This window comes from Nycticebus coucang, chromosome 3 (genome assembly GCF_027406575.1).
Source record: "Nycticebus coucang isolate mNycCou1 chromosome 3, mNycCou1.pri, whole genome shotgun sequence".
NCBI classification, from domain to species: Eukaryota; Metazoa; Chordata; class Mammalia; order Primates; family Lorisidae; genus Nycticebus; species Nycticebus coucang.
Genome location: NC_069782.1, coordinates 128824646 through 128845238, shown reverse-complemented (window position 1 = coordinate 128845238; position 20593 = coordinate 128824646). Strand labels below are relative to the sequence as shown.

General features: G+C 40.8%; 1 protein-coding gene and 1 non-coding gene across 3 annotated transcripts in view; one reads left to right on the top strand and one right to left on the bottom strand.

The window, feature by feature from the left end:
* Positions 1-20593, bottom strand: part of ENTPD7 (ectonucleoside triphosphate diphosphohydrolase 7) — a 62256-nt gene that overhangs the window by 14741 nt on the left and 26922 nt on the right. For both annotated transcript variants that reach the window (XM_053582919.1, XM_053582920.1), the window contains 4 exons: positions 17447-17550; positions 10466-10522; positions 9402-9535; positions 2369-2535 (listed from right to left, as the gene is read on the bottom strand). In XM_053582919.1, the coding sequence (XP_053438894.1) occupies positions 2369-2535; positions 9402-9535; positions 10466-10522; positions 17447-17550 (462 nt within the window). The remainder of the gene's footprint in view (positions 1-2368; positions 2536-9401; positions 9536-10465; positions 10523-17446; positions 17551-20593) is intronic.
* On the top strand, positions 19304-19436 carry LOC128582886 (small nucleolar RNA SNORA61). The gene has a single exon (XR_008379307.1). It is a non-coding gene; the product is annotated as a small nucleolar RNA SNORA61 (small nucleolar RNA).

Sequence of the window (20593 nt, the reverse complement as noted above, 5' to 3'; positions counted from 1 at the left end):
AAAATGAGAAAAACATGTCACCCCGCTCCTCAGCCTAGTCTAAGAAATAAAGGTGCTTCAGGGATATACTGTTACTGATTTTCATGACATCCCTAGAAACAAGGACAGAGTAAGTATTACTGCATGGTTGTATCGCATGCACATTAAACTTAAGCAAATTAAATTTAGAAAAAAAGGGGAGGGTATATGCAGTGAGCAATTCTGTTCCTTTTAGTGAATATGTAGATTTCTGCATGTGTAGTGAGGTTGGAGATGTGACTCTGCTCTCCTCCATCTGGGTTTCATCACCACATGCTTCTTAAAAATAGAAGGATCTTACCATGCTGAGTGTGTGTCTAATGTTTAAAAATACAACTGGTAGGAGGCAAAGCGGAAAAGCCTTTGCCTTAAGAGGGGACCACAGCAAGTGGCATAGCAGCAGTGGCTGTCAGTGGTGACGGAGCACCAGCTCCCGGAAGCCACCTGCAGAGCCTGGAACCTCTGAGTGGGGAGCAGAGGGGCAGGTTTTGATTTCCACTGTGTTATTTCATGTCTATGGCTAGCAACCATATTCTCATTCCTAAGAGAGATTAATGGGCTGATCTGGCAAAGGACAGAAATTAAGTGAAAACCAAAGAACTTTGCCAGTTACAGTTAATTTTTTTGTTGTTGTTTGTTTTCTGAGATGGTCTCACTATGTCGCCCTTGGTAGAGTGCTATGGTGTCACAGCTCACAGCAACCTCCAACTCCTGGGCTTAAGCAATTCTCTTGCCTCAGCCTCCCAAGTAGCTGGGACTACAGGTGCCCGCCACAACGCCTGGCTATTTTTTTGTTGCAGTTGTCATTGTTGTTTAGCTGGCCCGGGCTGGGTTTGAACCCTCCAGCCTGGGTGCATGTGCCCAGTGCCGTAACCACTGTGCTAAGGGTGCTGAGCCAGCCAGTTACAGTTGATTATTCATCAGTTCCTAAGGAGAGAGATGTTAAAGATTAGGCTTCCTAGGATGAAGATATACCCCAAAGTGTAAAGATTGAAGGATGGAATAGGAATGTGGCAACATAACAGAATGTTTTAGAACAATTAAAACCTGACTATTTTAAGGATACGATACTAGCTACAAGGAAAATCATTACTCAGAAGGAGAGCCAATGTTTTGTCATCCTAGGAAACATTCATTGGTTTCTCTAATAGGCAGCTGCACAAGATAGGCCTTTTATGCATCAGTCACCTAAAGGGGTAACTTAGATGCTTGGCAAGAAAATACCAACGTATGGAATAAGCAGCAGCAGCCTGGCAAGAACTTCCAAGGCAGCAAAATACAGCAGTCAGGAAGAGAGGGAAGAATAACAAAGAAAGAAAATGGAACAGGAAGCACACCAGCTAATGAAAAAGGAAAAAACCAAAACTGGTGTGAAACCTTCACAACAAATGTTCTCCTGCAGGAGCGATCTGAGCACCTCCACCGAGCAACACTGCCCGGGTTTAGGACTTCAGAAACATGCTTGGCTTTAATGCGTTCATCAATCATCCAGGACACTAGGATTCTCCCAAAGCACCTTGAACCCTTAGTGATCGAGACATACAAGAATAAAAAAAGACTTACAAGACAGTGTTTTCTTCAAAATGCCTGAATATAATTGACTGATGCAGAGAAACCATTATAAATGGAATCCATCAGTACCTCTTCAAGCTAACGTTTCTAGCTAAATAGATGAGTATAAATAATTTTGTAATGGAAAAGAATTCCACTGTCTATTATGCTTTCTTTCAATGTGCATAAAGATAAAATAAATCATTTTTAACACTAAGGTAAAAATCTCATGCCTGTTTGTACATCACAACTACTTTCTCTGGTTCTCAAATGAAGAATCTGTGATCTGCTCAGTGCTGGAGGAAAAACTGGTTATTATGGACTTAACAAGAGACCGTTTTAAAAGTTAATTTTAATCATCCATACTTTTTATCTTTTAAGCACACTACAGAACCTCTCACATAAGATGCAGCCGCACTGCATGCAGCAAACATGGCTTGAGTGCTTCCATGCAGAAGGAACGGCTAGAAGCTACATTATACTCCACATTTAAATTGGCAATTTAATTAATCTCATTTATCCTGTGATGCCATATCTGATGGGAGACCAGTAAGAGATCACACTACTTGTTTATAAGTCCTAATGACAAGGACTGGGAAGTGGGAATGCACCTTTCCCCACACCAGGTAGGACGCTAACTGATGGTCTCTGAGAAATGCTTCCCCATTGGCAGAGGTGGTCAGAAAAAAGGAAGAAGCAGGACTTATCTATCATAGGAGATGTAAATATTTCTTCCTAATATCTGCAACCTGTCAGCATTCCATTTTAGAAAGAAATCCAGATCTCATGTCAAATGTACCTGTTTTTATTAAGAGTTTCGTTCAGCACAAGGTCTTCATAGCGCTGCCGGGCAAAGTTGCCTCCAAAACCCAGAAAGGTGGTGACGTAAACCCTGTACACATGCTCAGTGTGTTGCACATCACAGCCCAGGTTGAACTCAGCCAGCAGGATTTTGGCAGCTTCTTCCTGTAATACATTATCAAGAGAGAAAAAGGGAATTTTAGTTTTGCTTGATTTCTAATTTCACAGAAAGCTGTGACATTACTAACACATCGGGCTTCATTTTCTAAGACTATTCTTTTTTTTTCTTTGTTTGTTTGAGACGGAGTCTCACTTGGTCACCCTGGGTAGAGTACCATGGCTTCACAGCTCACAGCAATCTCAAACTCTTGGGCTCAAGCGATCCTCTTGCCTCAGCCTCCCAAGTAGCTGGGACTATCAGGTGCCCACCACAATGCCCAGCTATTTTTAGAGACGAAGTCTCTCTTTGGTTCAGGCTGGTAATCTCAAACCTATGTACTCAGGCAATCCATCAACCTCGGCCTCCCAGACTGCTAGGATTACAGGCATGACCCACCCCACCCGGCCTCTATGACTATTCTTTTTTGAGACAGAATCTCAAACTGTCACCCTGGGTAGAGTGCTGTGGCATCACAACTCACAGCAACCTCAAACTCTTGGGCTTAAGTGATTCTCTTGCCTCAGCCTCCCAAGTAGTTGGGACTACAGGCACCCGCCACAATGCCTGGCTATTTTTTTTGGTTGTAGTTGTCATTGTTGTTTGGCAGGCCCGGGCTGGGTTCGAACCCGCCAGCTCTGGTGTATGTGGCTAGCCCCCTAGCCGCTGAGCTACAGGCGCCAAGCCCTCCATGACTATTCTTTAAAATATCTTAGAGCATTCTGTCATACTCCTAACATTATTTGAAACAAAGCCCTAAAATTACTAGACTACACTGAAAAATATAAATTAGAAATGAAATATGAGACTAAATACCAAATTAGAGACTAACACACTGTCTGTAGATATACAGGAGATAGAACTATTACAGACAATGTCATCTTTTCGCATCTACTTTTCTGTATTTTCCACTTCTCCACAATGGGAATGTGTTATTTTTTAATTAGAAAATTCATTAATAAAAATAATCTAGGAAGGCCAGGTGTGGTGTAATCCAGCATTTTGGAAGGCCGAAGTGGGTAGATCACCTGAACTCATGAGTTCAAGACCAGCCTAAGCTAGAGCAAGACCCTGTCTCGTTCTAAAAAATAGCCAGGCATCGTGTGGGCACCTGTAGTCCTAGGTACTCAGGAGGCTGAGGCAAGAGAATCGCTTGAGCCCATGAGTTACAGGTTGCTGTGAGCTAAGATGCCACGGCACTTAACCAAGGGTGACAAAGTGAGACTCTGTCTCAAAATCATCATCATCTCATCATCTAGGGAATTTAGAGATCATTGTGAGATCTATTCCATGGCTTTTTCTAAAACTACCCAAGTGGCCAGGCATGGTGGCTCACACCTATAATCCTAACACACTCTGGGAGGTGGAGGTGGAAAGATCTCTTGAGCTCAGAAGTTTGAGACCAGCCTGAGCAAAAGGGAGACTCCATCTCTACTATGAAAAAAAAAAATAGAAAACCAGCCAGGCATTGTGGTGGGCATCTGTAGTCCCAGCTACTTGGGAGGCTGAGGCAAGAGGATTGTTTGAGCCCAAGAGTTTGAGGTTTCTGTGAGCTATGACACCACAGCACTCTACTCAGGGTAACAGAGTGAGACTCTGTCTCAAAAAACAAACAAACAAAAATAAAATTTAAAAAACCCAAATCAACAAAAGAAAAAAATAAATAAAACTACCCAGGAAGCCCTACTGTTGTTCCTTGTGACAGGACTGAGTTCAACGTTACTGTCTCTCCGATGAAAGGTGTTGTATTTTTACTTTTTTTGGGGGGGGGGTGGGGAACCTCAGGTGCAGAGACTAAATTAATCACATCCCTTAGTTCTTGGCACGTTAACATGACAAAGCCTCTCTCGTCTTACTTATTTATTCTTTTTGTCCTTATACTTACTCCCAAGCCCAGTCTCTGCCAGTAAACCATTCTAATATATTTGAATGTGTAATTTTTTATATATGTATTGCTCAAAGTAGAGAGTATTGTTTTGAATGTTTTGGTGGAGTTCTTTTTTTTCCTTTGTTTTTTGAAACAGGGTCTTGCTCTGTCACACAGGCTAGAGTGCACTGGCATCATCGTAATTCACTGCAACCTCCAGTTCCTGGGCTCAAGTGATCTTCCTGCCCCAGCCTCCTGAGTAGCTGGGACTACAGGCACCTGCCATGATGCCCAGGTAATTTTTCTGTTTTTTGTAGAGATGTCTCTCTATGTTGCTCAAGCTGGTCTCAAATTCCTGGCCTCAATCAATCCTCCCACTTTGGCTTTCCAAACGGCTAGGATTATATATGCGTAAGCTACTGCACCCAGCCTGACAGTATTTATTTTTAATTTGAAAATGCTATCGTGCTCAGCAATTTCACTCCTAGATATATGCAAAAGATCTGAAAACATACATCAACACAAAAATGTGTATGTGAATGTTCACAGCAGCATTATTCATAATAGGCCAAAAGGGGAAACCATCTGAATGTCCATCAGTAATTGATGAATGGATAAACAAAATGTATCATGCTCTGGGCGGCACCTGTGGCTCAAGGAGTAGGGCGCCGGTCCCATATGCCGGAGGTGGTGGGTTCAAACCTAGCCCCGGCCAAAAAAAAAAAAAATGTATCATGTTCTGTTATACAATGGAAAGTTATTTAGCCATAAAAAGGAATGAAGTACAGATAAACCTTGAGAACATTTTGCTAAATGAAAGCAGCTAGACACAAAATGCCACGTATTTTATGATTCCATTTATATGAGATGCCCATATACAGGCAAATTCATAGGATACAGAAAGCTGGTCAGTGGGGCGGTGCCTGTGGCTCAGTGAGTAGGGCGCCAGCCCCATATACCGAGGGTGGTGGGTTCAAACCCAGCCCCAGCCAAACTGCAACCAAAAAATAGCCGGGCATTGTGGAGGGCGCCTGTGGCAGCTGCTCAGAAGGCTGAGGCGAGAGAATCACATAAGCCCAAGAGCTGGAGGTTGCTGTGAGCCATGTGACGCCACGGCACTCTACTGAGAGCAGTAAAGTGAGACTCTGTCTCTACAAAAAAAAAAAAAAAAAAAAATAGCCAGGCATCGGGTGGTGCCTGGCTCAGTGAGTAGGGTGCTAGCCCCATATGCTGAGGGTGGTGAGTTCAAACCCAACCCCGGCCATACTGCAACAATAAAAAAAAAAAAAATTAAAAAAAAAATAGCCAGGCATTGTGGCAGGCGCCTGTACTACCAGCTAATTAGGAGTCTGAGGCAAGAGAATCAATTAAGCCCAAGAGCTTGAGGTTGCTGTGAGCTGTGATGCTACGGCACTCTACTAAGGGTGACATAGTGAGACTGTCTCAAAAACGACAAAAAAAAAAGAAAGCTGGTCAGTGGCTGTCAGGGCTGGAGAGAGGGGAGTGACTACTAGTGGTAAGTGAATGAGGATTATCTTCTGGGGGTGATGAAAATGTTCTGGAATCCAATAATGGTGGCTGTACAACTTTGTGAATGTGTAGAACTTTGTAAATTATACAAAATAATTAAGCACCAGAATCCACAGAGAACTCAAAATTATTAGCAGGAAAAGAACAAGTGATCCCATCTCAGGGTGGGCAAGGAACATGAAGAGAAACTTCTCTGAAGAAGACAGGCGCACCGCCTACAAACACATGAAAAAATGATCATCATCCTTAATCATCAGAGAAATGCAAATCAAAACCACTTTGAGATATCATCTAACCCCAGTAAGAGTACCCCACATCACAAAATCTCAAAACCAGAGATGTTGGCATGAATGTGGAGAAAAGGGATCACTTTGGCACTGCTGGTGGGAATGCAAACTAATACGTTCCTTTTGGAAAGATGTTTGGAGATCACTTAGGGATCTAAAAATAGACCTGCCATTCGATCCTGCAATTCCTATACTAGGTATATATCCAGAGACCAAAAATCACTTTATAACAAAGATATCTGTACCAGAATGTTTATTGCAGTCCAATTCATAATTGCTAAGTCATGGAAAAAGCCCAAGTGCCCATCGACCCATGAATGGATTAATAAATTGTGGTATATTTACACCATGGAATATTATGCAGCCTTAAAAAAGATGGAGACTTTACCTCTTTTGTGTTTACATGGATGGAGGTGGAACATATTCTTCTTAGCAAAGTATCTCAAGAATGGAAGAAAAAGTATCCAATGTACTCAGCCCTACTATGAAACCAATTTATAGCTTTCATATGAAAGCTATAACCCAACTATAGCCAAAGAAGAAGGGGAAAGAGGAGAGGGAGGGAAGGTGAGGGGGGAGGATGTGGAGGGAGGGTAATTGGTGAGACCATACCTATGGTGCATTATTTTACAAGGGTACATGTTAAATTTACTAAGTGTAGAGTATAAATGTCTGAACACAATAACTAAGAAAATGCAGTGAAGGCCATGTTAACCAGTTTGATGAATATTTCAAATGGTATATAAAACCAGCACAATGTACCCCATGATTGCATTAATGTACACAGCTATGGTTTAATTAAAAAAAAGGAAATAAAAAATAATTTTTTAAAAATGCTACTGTGTTGTCTCATTGCATCATTCCTTTTTTATCAAGTACTAAGATTCACCTTCAAATACCATTATATTGCTATATGTAAGTCTAATTTGTTGCTTGTGTGTATATTTTCTATTCCCGTACTGTTTTCTAATTCTACACACACAAAGAAGTCATTTCTTAAAACTCTAATCCCCAGTGCCACTTGTCACTTAGTCCTTAGTATTAGCACAATGCCTTCATTTTACCTGTTGAATATAAGTAACAAATATAGACTAAAGTCTCACAACCTAATTAGTTCCCCCAAATCTCCAAACCTAGCATGAAATTCTCTGCTGACTGCCAAATTCGCATTTCTAACATCTGTGGATATTCTGACACCTATGTTCTCTAGGTATCTCAAATTCAACGTAGCCAAAATTGAACTCGTTGTCTAAGGACTGCAGAGCTAGAAGACCAGAGAGAGGCTCTTATCCAAATCACTCAGGACCATACTGTTTGCTTAACACCAAACTTGCCCTTTCCCCTGTAGTCCTTCTCTCTGTGACTGGGTTCCTCGCCCTTCTGGCTATCTAGGTTAGACCCTCAACATTGCTGGCCATCCCTCCCTACCCCACCCCACCACCTTAATCACCCATTAACAATGGGTTTTTACTCCAAAATATCCCTTGAAATCTGTCACTTCCCTGTCATTTCCACTTACATTGTCTAGGTCAGCCCCTTAACACTTCTCACTGAATGTTCTCTGAACTACATTTCTCCTACTGACACCAAAATTATTTTCTTGAAAAAAAGATCAGATCACAGTCATACGATTAACACAGTCATAAGATTCAGAGCTGGGAAGGACCTTCAGAGCTTAATTATTCTCTAGATAATGAAACTGAGGCCCATATGACTGCCCTACTCAAAAACTTCACTGTTTCCCCATGGTCTACAGAAATAAAAGCCAAACCTCCTAGTACAGCAACACTACTCACGATCTAACTCCCCTTAACTTCACTTAACTATTACATTTTAAAATACTGTACTGAACATTCGGGCCCTTTGCTGCTTTCTTTGTGCCTTTGTACACAGTGATTCCTACATGCAGACGCTCTTCCTTCAACCTCCACTATGCAAAAATTATCAGTCAAGGCCCAGGTAAATACTTTACCTTCCGTGAAGCCAGCATGACTCCCACTCTGCCTTTGCAAACTGAGTTGAACCTGCCAGTGCCCACTGTGCTGTAGCTCTCTGTTTAAAACAGAGGATCTGAACCGGGGCAATTTCCCTTTCCCCCGAGTGGACATTTTGCAATATCTGGAGACACCGTTGATTGTCACAACTAGAGGGGGAAGCGTTGTTAATGGTATATAGCAGAAGTCAGAGATGTTGCATGGGAGGCCTATATGATGCACTGGACAGCCCCGAACAAATAATAAGCCTGCTCAAAATTTTAATAGTGCAGAGGATGAGAACCCCTGATTTATATTAAATTATAGTACTATTATGATACAATACTGATATCACAGATTGTCTCTACTGATAGATAAATTATAAGCAGTGTAGCTTAACTATTAATAGTATGTCTATTCCTTGTATATAAGAGGTGGTCAAAACTTATCTTTTTTTTTTTCTCTATGATGAAACTGCTCCCTCTTTTTCTTTTTTTAAGACAGAATCTCACTCTGTTACCCCATATAGAATATAGTGGCATCATCATAGGTCACTGCAACCTCAAACTCCTGGGTTAAAACAATCCTCCTGAGTAGCTGGGTCTATAGGCACATGTCACAACACCCACCTAATTTTTCTACTTTTTATAGAGACAGGGTCTCACTCTTGCTCAGGCTGGTCTCAAACTCCTGAGCCCAAGCGATCCTCCCACCTCAATCTCCTAAAGTGCTAGGATTGCAAGAGTGAGTCACTGCACCTGGCCAAAATGCATTCTGTATGTTCTAGTAAAGTAAGGAATGTTAGAAGCACAAGAATGCAATCATTTGTAAGGAGAAATGGAATCAAATATGGGCTCCTGGGTTTAAACGTATTATCATGTTTATTCCTCAGGCAACTCTAGGAGATACACAGTATAATTTTAGTTACCAAAATATATCAGACATTTATCATAGGCTGGGCAGTTTGCTAAGTGCTTAACATTAAGGTATTATTTTATCCTCATAGCTTTATGAAGTATATACTATTATAATGTTATCCCTTTTTTACACACAAGGAAACTGAGGCTCAGAGGGGTAACTTACTCAAGATAACACAAGTTGAGCAAGTATGTGAACAAATATTTGAAATCAGGCAGGTTGGTCTAAGTCAAAGATGGTTCTTCCTTCTCAAATACTGGCAATTCCTAGCTGCTGAATTTTCCTTAAAGGTGAAATACCTGTTTTGCAGGAAGGGCAGAGGTTGAGGTAGGAACTTCATAAGCAATTTGGAGAGAGGCTCCTCCCATATCCAATATCCCTACTGTTCTTCTGCGTCCTGTCGCCACTTCCTGAGAAGCCTCAGCATCTGATTCTGAAATAAATAATGGGATAAAAGGGCTCTAGTAATTTAAAAACAAAATTAAGGCAAAAACAGAAAACAACAATCTGTAAAATACTGAAATTAATCTGTGTCAACTCTATATACAAAAAATTATTTCCAACTACTTAAACATAACATTTTAACCATGTATCTCTGGTTCTTACCTTGCTGGGCTATCAAAGAAAAAAGAAAAGAAAAGAAACTAAGGAGACATAGCAACCAAATCCAATATGGGACTCTTATTCAGATTCTGATTTGAACAAATCAACTACAAATAAACATTCTTGAGAAAATGAGGAAAATCTCTACCTAGATATTAGATGGGTATTACATGATACCATGTATTGTTAATTCTGTTGAGTTTTAAAATGGCATTGTGGATATTTTATTTTGTTTTCAAACTCCTTATCTATTGGACATAGCTACCAACATGTATGAAGATAAAAATGATGTGTTTGCTTTAAAGAAGCTAATGAGAAAAAAACCTGTGATATGGGCAGTGCCTATGGCTCAAAGGAGTAGGGCGCCGGCCCCATATACTGGAGGTGGTGGGTTCAAACACGGCCCCGGCCAAAAACTGCAACCTCCCCCGCACTCCCACAAAACCCTGTGATATGTAGAGAGAGTATGGGGACAAAAAATGGTAAAACTGATAATAAGTACTGAGTCTGGCTGGGTCATGGGTCCACAGAGGTTCATTTTATTATTTACTCTACTTTTGTCAATGTTTGAAACTTTACACATTAAAAAGTTAAAAAGAAACAGAAGCAAGCAAATTAAGAATGAAAAATGAAGCATCTTAAGTTTTAAAAAAGAAAAAGAAAAACAACTCAAAATTAGCATCTACATGCTACTGATAGGAATGACTTACACCTTCAGCCCTCAGGTAATGAATTGTCTTAAGAGGACAATTTTACTCACCATCCTCATGGTCAAATCTTCCCAAAACAAAGTTGATTCCAATCCACGCATAAACTCCTGAGTAAGAAATATAAAAGCCGTCACTTACTTCTCCACTGCTGTACCATGTATACTCCTTTCCCTACAGCTTCTTTTTCTCCTCTTCTTGGAAAAAAGTAATCACAGATTTGATTCTGTCCTCTCAATGAATGGGCTGCAAATGTTTTACGTTAGGCTTTTTTTCCCTTTTAAAATTATTTGCATTATTTCCTACGATGAATAGGAATTAATTGTACAAACAAATGTTCAAAAATGTAAATCTTAGAGTTCTAGTTCTGGGCAAAATGGAGTAAAGTATACTCGAGCCTATCTCCCTACTGCACGTAAACACAAACTTTTGACAGAATGCACACACTAGCTTCCTGAGAACTCTGACAGTAAGTGCTGGTGAACACTGGGAAAGAGACCAGAATCTAAAGTGTCACCAAATCAGTAGTGAGTAGTCCCAAATTTTCCCCCTCAGATATTGCCTGGCCTGCACTCAAGAGGAGCTTGAAACATGAAAGGTGCACCAGGTGTGAACAGAAAGAACTTCAAGACCTTGCTTTCCTGGTTCAACAAGCAGAAAGGTGGATGCCAAAGGTTTAGAGAGCAGAGAAAATATGCTTTCCCCCCACTTTACTTTGTTTTCCCTAAGCCCAGGCAATCCTGAAGCAAAAGAGGTGGAAGCGGGGCAGGTATCTAAAACTGAGGGACGTTAATTATTCTCTCTGACCGGAGAAGCTGTAGCTGTAAAAGTGTGGGGTAAATCCCTGTGGGTTATTTGTCTCCCTCTGTCCTCCTACCATTTGGCCCTGGAAGCAGATACAACCATGGGAAACGCACGACAGAAGGCACAAATTAAAGCCCTAGTTTTCTGACAAGCGGATCTAGAGAGTAAGCTCCAAAGAAATGAAAAGCGTCAAGGAAATGGTGGACAACAGGGAGCAAAGTTGTGTATGAACCTCTGGGCTCACGCACAAGCTACACGTACATGGGTATGACCCTAAACTATATACCAACAACTTTGAGAACTGAACTACAGGCTAGGACACTTCCCAGGTTCCAAATTAGCTGACACATACAGAACAAATTCAAATAGGAGTGCCAAGGTTTGAAAAGTAAACTAATAGCATTATAGCCCACAGAAGGAAGGTCAGAACTTGAGGCCTGAACCTAACCAGGTAGATTGCCTTCTAAAACAAACAAACAAAACTACACTCCCCTTATGATTTAAACAGAACCAAGAGGGCGGCGCCTGTGGCTCAGTCGGTAAGGCGCCAGCCCCATATACCAAGGGTGGCGGGTTCAAACCCAGCTCCAGCTGAACTGCAACCAAAAAAATAGCTGGGCATTGTGGTGGGCGCCTGTAGTCCCAGCTACTCAGGAGGCTGAGGCAAGAGAATCGCTTAAGCCCAGGAGTTGGAGGTTGCTGTGAGCTGTGTGATGCCATGGCACTCTACCGAGGGCCATAAAGTGAGACTCTGTCTCTACAAAAAAAAAAAAAAAGAACCAAGAGTCTCATAAAGTAATATTCAAAATGTCCAAGATAGAATATAAACTACTGAGCATATAAAGAATGAGGACAATGTTAACTCATAAGGAATAGGGAAAAAATGACATATGTTGGGGAATTATCAAAGATATTAAAGCAGGCATATAACCAAGAAATAGGAGCAGTCTTAAGATGAATGAAAACACAGAAAGCTTCAGCAAAGATATAGAAAAGAAAATAAATAGAATATTAAGAAGAAAAGGCAAATTTTAGTACTAAAAATTTGCACTACTATTTTTTTTTTTTTTTTAATTTTTTTGTAGAGACAGAGTCTCACTTTATGGCCCTCGGTAGAGTGCCCTGGCCTCACACAGCTCACAGCAACCTCCAACTCCTGGGCTTAAGCGATTCTCTTGCCTCAGCCTCCAGAGTAGCTGGGACTACAGGCGCCCGCCACAACGCCCGGCTATTTTTTGGTTGCAGTTTGGCCGGGGCCGGGTTTGAACCCGCCACCCTCGGTATATGGGGCCGGCGTCCTACCGACTGAGCCACAGGCGCCGCCCTGCACTACTATTAAAAGAATAGAAATTATACCTTGTATCATCTCAGACCACAAGGCAATAAAGGTAGAACTCAAATCCAACAAAAACGTTCATCCCCACACAAAGGCATGGAAATTAAACAACCTTATGCTGAATGATAGTTGGGTCCAGGAAGAGATAAAGGAGGAAATTGTTAAATTCCTCAAACATAACAACAATGAAGACACAAGTTATCAAAACCTGTGGGATGGGCAGTGCCTGTGGCTCAGTGAGTAGGGTGCCGGCCCCATATGCCAAGGGTGGCGGGTTCAAACCCAGCCCCAGCCAAACTGCAACAAAGAAAATAGCTGGGCGTTGTGGCTGGTGCCTGTAGTCCCAGCTGCTCGGGAGGCTGAGGCAAGAGAATCACGTAAGCCCAAGAGGTTGCTGTGAGCCGTGTGACGCCACGGCACTCTACCCGAGGGCAGTACAGTGAGAGTCTGTCTCTACAAAAAAAAAAAAAAACCTGTGGGATACAGCAAAAGCAGTCTTAAGAGGAAATTTTACTGCATTAGATGCCTACATTCAAAAAACAGAAAGAGAGCACATCAACAAACTCAAGAACCATCTTATGGAATTAGAAAAAGAAGAACAATCTAATTCCAAACCCAGAAATAACCAAAATTAAATCAGAGAATAATGAAGTTGAAAACAAATCATTCAGAAAATTAACGAAACAAAAAGTTTGTTCTTCAAAAAAATAAAATCGATAAACTTTTGGTCAGATTAACTAGAAACAGAAAAGTAAAATCTCTAATAACCTCAATCAGAAAAATAAAGGGGAAATAACAGATGCCACAGAAGTACAAGAGATTATCTCTGAGTACTATTAAGAAATTCTATGCCCAGAAATTCGACAATGTGGAGGAAATGGATCAATACCTCAAATCACACCCTCACCCTAGCCTTAACCAAGAAGATATAGATCTCTTGAACAGACCAATTTCAAGCCCTGAAATCAAAGAAACAATTAAAAAATCTCCCAAGAAAAAATGCCCTGGTTCAGATGGCTTCACACTAGAATTCTATCAAACCCTCAAAGAAGTGCTTATACCTATACTACAGAAATTATTCCAAAAAAATGAGAAGAAAGCAATCTTCCCCCAACACATTCTATGAAGCAAACATTACCTTGATACCAAAACCAGGAAAAGGCTCAACTAAAAAGGAGAATTTCAGACCAATTTCACTAATGAATATAGATGTAAAAATTGTCAATAAAATCCTAGTCAATAGATTACAGCTACACATTTTTAAAAATTCTACATCAGGCTTGGCACATGTAGCGCAGCGGTTATAGTGCCAGCCACATGCACTGAGGCTAGCAGGTTCGAGTCTGGCCCGGGCAGCTGAACAACAATGACAACTGTAACAAGAAAATAGCCAGACATTGTGGCAGGTGCCTGTAGTCCCAGCTTAAGAGAATCGCTTAAGCCCAAGAGTTGGAGGTTGCTGTGAACTATGACACCACCATACTCTACTGAGGGCAACATAGTGAGACTCTGTCTCAAAAAAAAAAATTATATATCACAATCAAGTAGGTTTCATCCCAGGGATGCAAGGCTGGTTTAACATATGCAAGTCCACAAATGTGATTCACCATATCAACAGAAGCAAAAACAAAGACCTTATTATCCTTTTAATAGATGCAGAAAAAGCATTCAATAAAATTCAAGTTCCTTTTCTAATTAGAACACTGAAGAGTATAGGCATAGGTGGCACATTTCTTAAACTGATTGAAGCTATCTACGACAAACCCACACCTAATATTTTACTGAATGGAGTAAAACCGAAAGCCTTTCCACTTAGAACTGGAACCAGATAAGGTTGTTGTCCTCTATCGTCACTACTATTCAACATAGTGCTGGAAGTTCTAGCCAATACAATGAGGCAAGAGAAGCAAATAAAGGGCATCCAACTGGGGGCAGAAGAGGTCAAACTCTCACTCTTTGCTGATGATATGATCTTATACTTAGAGAACCCCAAAGACTCAACCATAAGACTCCTGGAAGTCATCAAAAAATATAGTCATGTTTCAGGATATAAAATCAATGTCTATAAATCAGTAGCCTTTTTATATCCCAATAACAGCCAAGATGAGAAGCTAATCAAGGACACAATTCTCTTCACAGTAGCTTCAAAAAAAAGAGAAATACCTAAGAATATACCTGACAAAAGAGGTGACGGATCTCTACAAAGAAAATTATGAAATCCTAAGAAAAGAAATAGCAGAAGATATTAACAAATGGAAGAACATACCATGCTCATGGCTGGGAAGAATCAACATTAAAATGTCTATATTTCCCAAAGCAAACTATAGGTTCAATGTAATCCCCATTAAAATACCAACATCGTAATTTCAACATTTGGAAAAAATAATTCTCTGTTTTGTATGGAACCAGAAAAAAAAAGTATATAGCCAAGGCAATTCTTAGTAATAGAAAGAAAGCTGGGATATCACCCTACCAGACTTTAGGCTATATTACAAGGCCATAGTCATCAAAACAGCATGGTATTGGCATGAAAACAGAGACACAACCATTTGGAACTGAACAGAAAACCATGAGATGAAACTACCATATTACAGCCACCTGATCTTTGATAAACCAAACCAGAACACAGACTGGGGGAAAGAATCTCTATTCAATAAATGGGGCTCAGAGAACTGGATAGCCACATGTACAAGACTGAAACTGGACCCACACCTTTCACTTATAAAAATTGATTCAAAATGGATAAAATATTTAAATCTAAAGCATGAAACAATAAAAATCCTTGAAGAAAATGTGGGGAAAACACTTGAAGATATCAGCCTGGGGAAAAAGAAGACTTCCATGGCAATTGCAAAAACAAAAATAAACAAATGGCACCTAATTACAGTGAAAAGCTTCTGTACAACTAAGAAGACAACAACCAAACCAAATAGACAATATTGAGCATGGGAAAAGATATTCGTATATTATGAATCAGACAAAGGCTTGATAAAAGGATATAAAGGATACTCAAATTAATCAACAAAAAAAGAGCCAACAATACCATGTATCATTGGGCAAGAGCTATGAATAGAACCTTTTCTAAGGAAGACAGATGAATGCCTAACAAACACATGAAAAAATGCTCATCATCCCTAATCATCAAAGAAATGCAAATCAAAACCACCTAACCCCAGTAAAATTAGCCCACATCACAAAGTCCCAAAGCTACAAATGCTGGTGTGGATGTGGAGAAAGGGGAACACTTTCTCACTATTGGTGGGACTGCAAACTCATACAGCCTCTTTGGAAAAAAATATGAAAAATTCTCAAAAGATCTCAAATTAGATTTCCCATTTCACTCCATAATCCCTCTACACAACATCTACCCAGAAGAAAAAAAAAATCATTTTACCATAAGAACATTTGCACTAGATAGTTTACTGCAGCTCAATTTACAATCACCAGGATGTGGAAACAACTTAAATGCCTATCAACTCAGGAATGGATTAACAAATTGTGGGGCGGCGCCTGTGGCTCAGTCGGTAAGGCGCCGGCCCCATATACCGAGGGTGGTGGGTTCAAACCCGGCCCCGGCTGAACTGCAACCAAAAAATAGCCAGGCATTGTGGTAGGCGCCTGTAGTCCCAGCTACTCGGGAGGCTGAGGCAAGAGAACCGCTTGAGCCCAGGAGTTGGAGGTTGCTGTGAGCTGTGCGATGCCATGGCACTCTACTGAGGGCCATAAAGTGAGACTCTGTCTCTACAAAAAAAAAAAAAAAGAACAAATTGTGGTATATGCGCACCATGGAATACTATTCAGCCATAAAAAGATGGTGACTTCACATCTTTTGTAATATCCTGGTTGGAATTGAAACACATTCTTCTTAGTAAAGTATCACAAGAATGAAAAAACAAATATCCAATGTACTCAATACTAATATGAAACAAGTAGACGATCTAATGCATGCCCAAACAGGAGAAAAACTCATTTTAATTCAAGTTTGGGGGAGGGGTAATGAGAGAGGGGGACAGGGTTAGGGTGCTCTCCCTGGATGAGCACAGGAGGTGGGGGGATTGGCACGCCTTTTGTGGGGGGGACATAACCATAAGATGAACTCTACCTAACAAAATCAAATATTTTGACCTGGTTGCTTGTACCCTCACATTAACCTAAAATAAATTAAAAATTAATTAATTAATCAATTAAAGCAAAAAATTGCAATACTGAAATTCTGCTGGTGTGAACTACAACTAGAAGATCCTTCCTTTTTTCAAGAAATGGAAACATAATTCATCAAACTGGTCAAATTTTGCTGCATGAGAACACACATTTAACTCTACCCCCAAAGTATAAACCCATTAGTGCAGTGATTCTCAACCTTCCTAATGCTGCAACCCTTTAATACAGTTCCTGCAGGCTACGACCCACAGGTTGAGGACCGCTGCACTAGGGTGAGCTTCTAGGAAAGTATTAATACTGCACATTAATTTCAATGAAGGGAGAGACCATAACGAAACAAAAGTAACTCATTCTGTTCATTCCCTGAAATTAAACTTTCAATTTACATTTGTATTTGACAAACTCAATACAAATCCTAAAATTATATTTTCCAAAGTACAGTTAGCTAACCAAATATCCAATTGGAATCATTAAAGCTAATATAGTCTTTTAAAGATAGTGCTTAACACCAAGTTAAAAACAGATATACATTTACAACTTTTAGAAGCAGCATTCTAAAACAGATAGCAATGCAGAATATACAAATAAGCAAATAAACTGTATAGCAGAATCAAGAAAATTATTGGCAGAAAAATAAAAATCAGATATATAAAGTAATCCCAAATACCCATTAGAGAGGCTATGCCATGGCAGGCTCAGAAGTGAACTAGCTGTACCCCTCAAAGCCCAGTACCTTCCTGCTTCCCAGAGATCACTTCTGCCTGAGACTGTGAAAAGAGGAAGTCAAATTCCAGTGGTAAATCTTTCACTAGATCAGCCAAGATAGCCAACTGCTTCCTGCAAGAAAGAACAAAAAAATCCCAAAGTTAATTGTTAAACTATCTTCTCACAAACTGCCTCAACTTGTCCTTTTATGACCCGACTGTTCATTCATATCATCCACTTGTCAAGCTCTGCTTCTTTTTGGTAACTCCTTTGATTTCAAAGGTTTAAAATACCTCCAAGTATATAGCCACCTACATAAAAGACAATATGATAATAGTAATACTTTTCCCTTACATAATATTGTAATTCAAATTGTGTTAAAAGATGAGACCATGGTTCTGTGCCTTCCACAAGCTAAATGCAAATAAGCCACAGGAAATTGTAGCACAGTTTCACAACCTATAATACAGATGTAATTATATTATTCCTAACTACAGTGAGAAAAGATGTTAAATTAAGGAACATAATCTTATCCTCAGATCTTACACAATACAGAAACAATACCTAACATTACCACACAAGAAGTACTGTTAGTTCCACAAGGTTTTTTAATATAATCCATTAAATAGCTAACAATTAACTATTTAATCTCCTTTTCCATATTTGAAGGGTTGATTTTTTTCTTTATAAAAATATTACCATTTGGGCTTGGTGCCCGTAGCTCAGCGGCTAGGGCACTAGCCACATACACTTGGGCTGGCAGGTTCAAACCCGGCCCAGGCCTGCCAAACAACAATGACAACTACAACCAAAAAATAGCCTGGAGTTGTGGCAGGCACCTGTGGTCCCAGATACTCGGGAAGCTGAGGCAAGAGAATCGCGTAAGCCGAAGAGTTTGAGTTTGCTGTGAGCTGTGACGCCACAGCACTCTACCAAGGGCAATACAGTGAGACTCTGTCTCAAAATAAATAAATAAATATAAAAATATTACCATTTGAAAACCCCAAATTAGGATCAAAATCCAAAGGATATACCACCGTTTCTTATTTGGGGATAACACTTGAAATTTATTATCTATACTGTTGTCCTCTTCCCTCTGACATTTTAAGTATGTTGTCAATATCAGACAAAGAAAAGCAAAGAAACAAATATAAATCTAGAGAAAATGTTAGTCAAAAATAAGACCACTTGGATCAGAGACAGGAGGATGGCTACAGACCCAGAGTTGGAGACCAGCCTGGGCAACACAGTGAGACATGATCTCTACGAAAAATTTAAAAATTAGCTGGGTGTGGTGATGTGCACCTGCAGTTCCAGCTACTCAGGAGGCTGAGGCGGGAGTATCACTTGAGTCCAGGAGTTAGAGATTGCAGTGAAGTATGATGATGCCACTACACTCAAGTCTGGGTAACAGAGTGAGACTCTGCCACAAAGAAATTAATAAACAAATAAGACCAATTATCTTGGATTTTTAAAATTATTCATTACAAAAATATTCCACTAGGTAGTTGTCAGCATGACTTAGTGAAGAATGTTTTTAGCATATAAAAGAGTTACATTTGCAATAATATAATCTTCCAGTTGAATGTCAAGTACAGTTTCTAAAAAAGTACATTGTTATACATAATAAATTCTTGCAATAAGAATTTCATATGGAGAACAAGAGGGGCTATTCTTCCCTCCCTATTGTGGATATGCTTCTAAACTACCCAAAAAGAGGTCTTGTTGCTTTGGTTTGTGATACATGCATCAATATATGTTACTATCTGGAATGTAAGTTACTAATACAACCTTTTTAAAGGGCAGTTCAGGACCATGTTTCAAAATTTTAGATATCTTTAACTTTTGATCCAGCTGTCACACTTTTACAAATTTATTCCAAGGAACTCTCCCGATTCCCGTTCCCATCAGATGTGAACACTGGTCTTGGTGGTCATAAAAGGAAGGAAAGTAATACAGAAGCTGGCCTCACATCATTGTAGTGTGGTATATATCACATGGGCTAGTTTCAAACAAAGTTGAAAAAAAAAAAAAGAAAAAAAATACAAATTTATTCCAAGGAAATCATGCAGAGAAGAATACAAAGAGAGAGGGAGAGATTAAAGATGGCGGTCGAGTAACAGCTTCCCTGCAACTGGGAACAGTGAGTCTGGGGAGACAAGACTCCAGGCATCTCTGGCCGGTGGGATCTGCCTATAATCATCCCTTTGAGGATACAGGGAGCCAGCAAGGGACTTGTGGACCCCAAGAGGAGGACAAAAACAGTGGAAAACTGGCAAGTGGTTGCATGTGTTCATTCGACTGAATCACACCAGCAACCGTAAGTACAAGCAGCAGTGAGACTGCAAACCAGAAAGGCCTTACCTGTGAACTGTTTCCGTGTTCTTGGACTTGGCACTCAGTTGACCTGTCTTGGGGAGAGCTTGAGCAGGAGTGTGAAGAACTTTGGGCATTGTTTGGGGCCCCAGACTGAGCCAGTCAAAGTAACCTACTGACTGAGCAGCCTAAAGGCGGGGACTGAGCTGCCTTACAGCCTTAATCCTTAGGGGCAGAGTGAGATGGTTTTGGCACAATGGAGCCTTGGGCTGTTGCCCTGGGTAGAGTGCCGTGATGTCACAGCTCATAGCAACCTCCAACTCCTGGGCTTGGCGCTGCCCAGACCTCCATAAGAGCTGTGCAGTGGGGCGGCGCCTGTGGCTCAGTGGGTAGGGCGCCGGCCCCATATACCAAGGGTGGCGGGTTCAAACCCGGCCTCGGCCAAATTGCAACCAAAAAATAGCCGGGTGTTGTGGCGGGCGCCTGTAGTCCCAGCTACGGGGAAGGCTGAGGCAAGAGAATCACTTAAGCCCAGGAGTTGGAGGTTGCTGTGAGTTGCGTGAGGCCACGGCACTCTACTGAGGGCCATAAAGTGAGACTCTGTCTCTACAAAAACAAAACAAAACAAAAAAAAGAGCTGTGCAGAGACCCCAGACCGATGACCCGCACCCACCGGGCCTCCACATTCCCTGACCAGGAACTGCGGGAGCCACGCAACCCTGCGTCCTCCCTCCTGTGTCCTCCCAGCTTCCACACTAGCCCGTTCATCTGGACAGGGACTCTGGTAGCTGCGTGCCCTTTGGAGCCCTCCCTGCCTCTGCGCAGAGCTCTTCTCCTGGCCAGAGACTGCTGGAGCCTT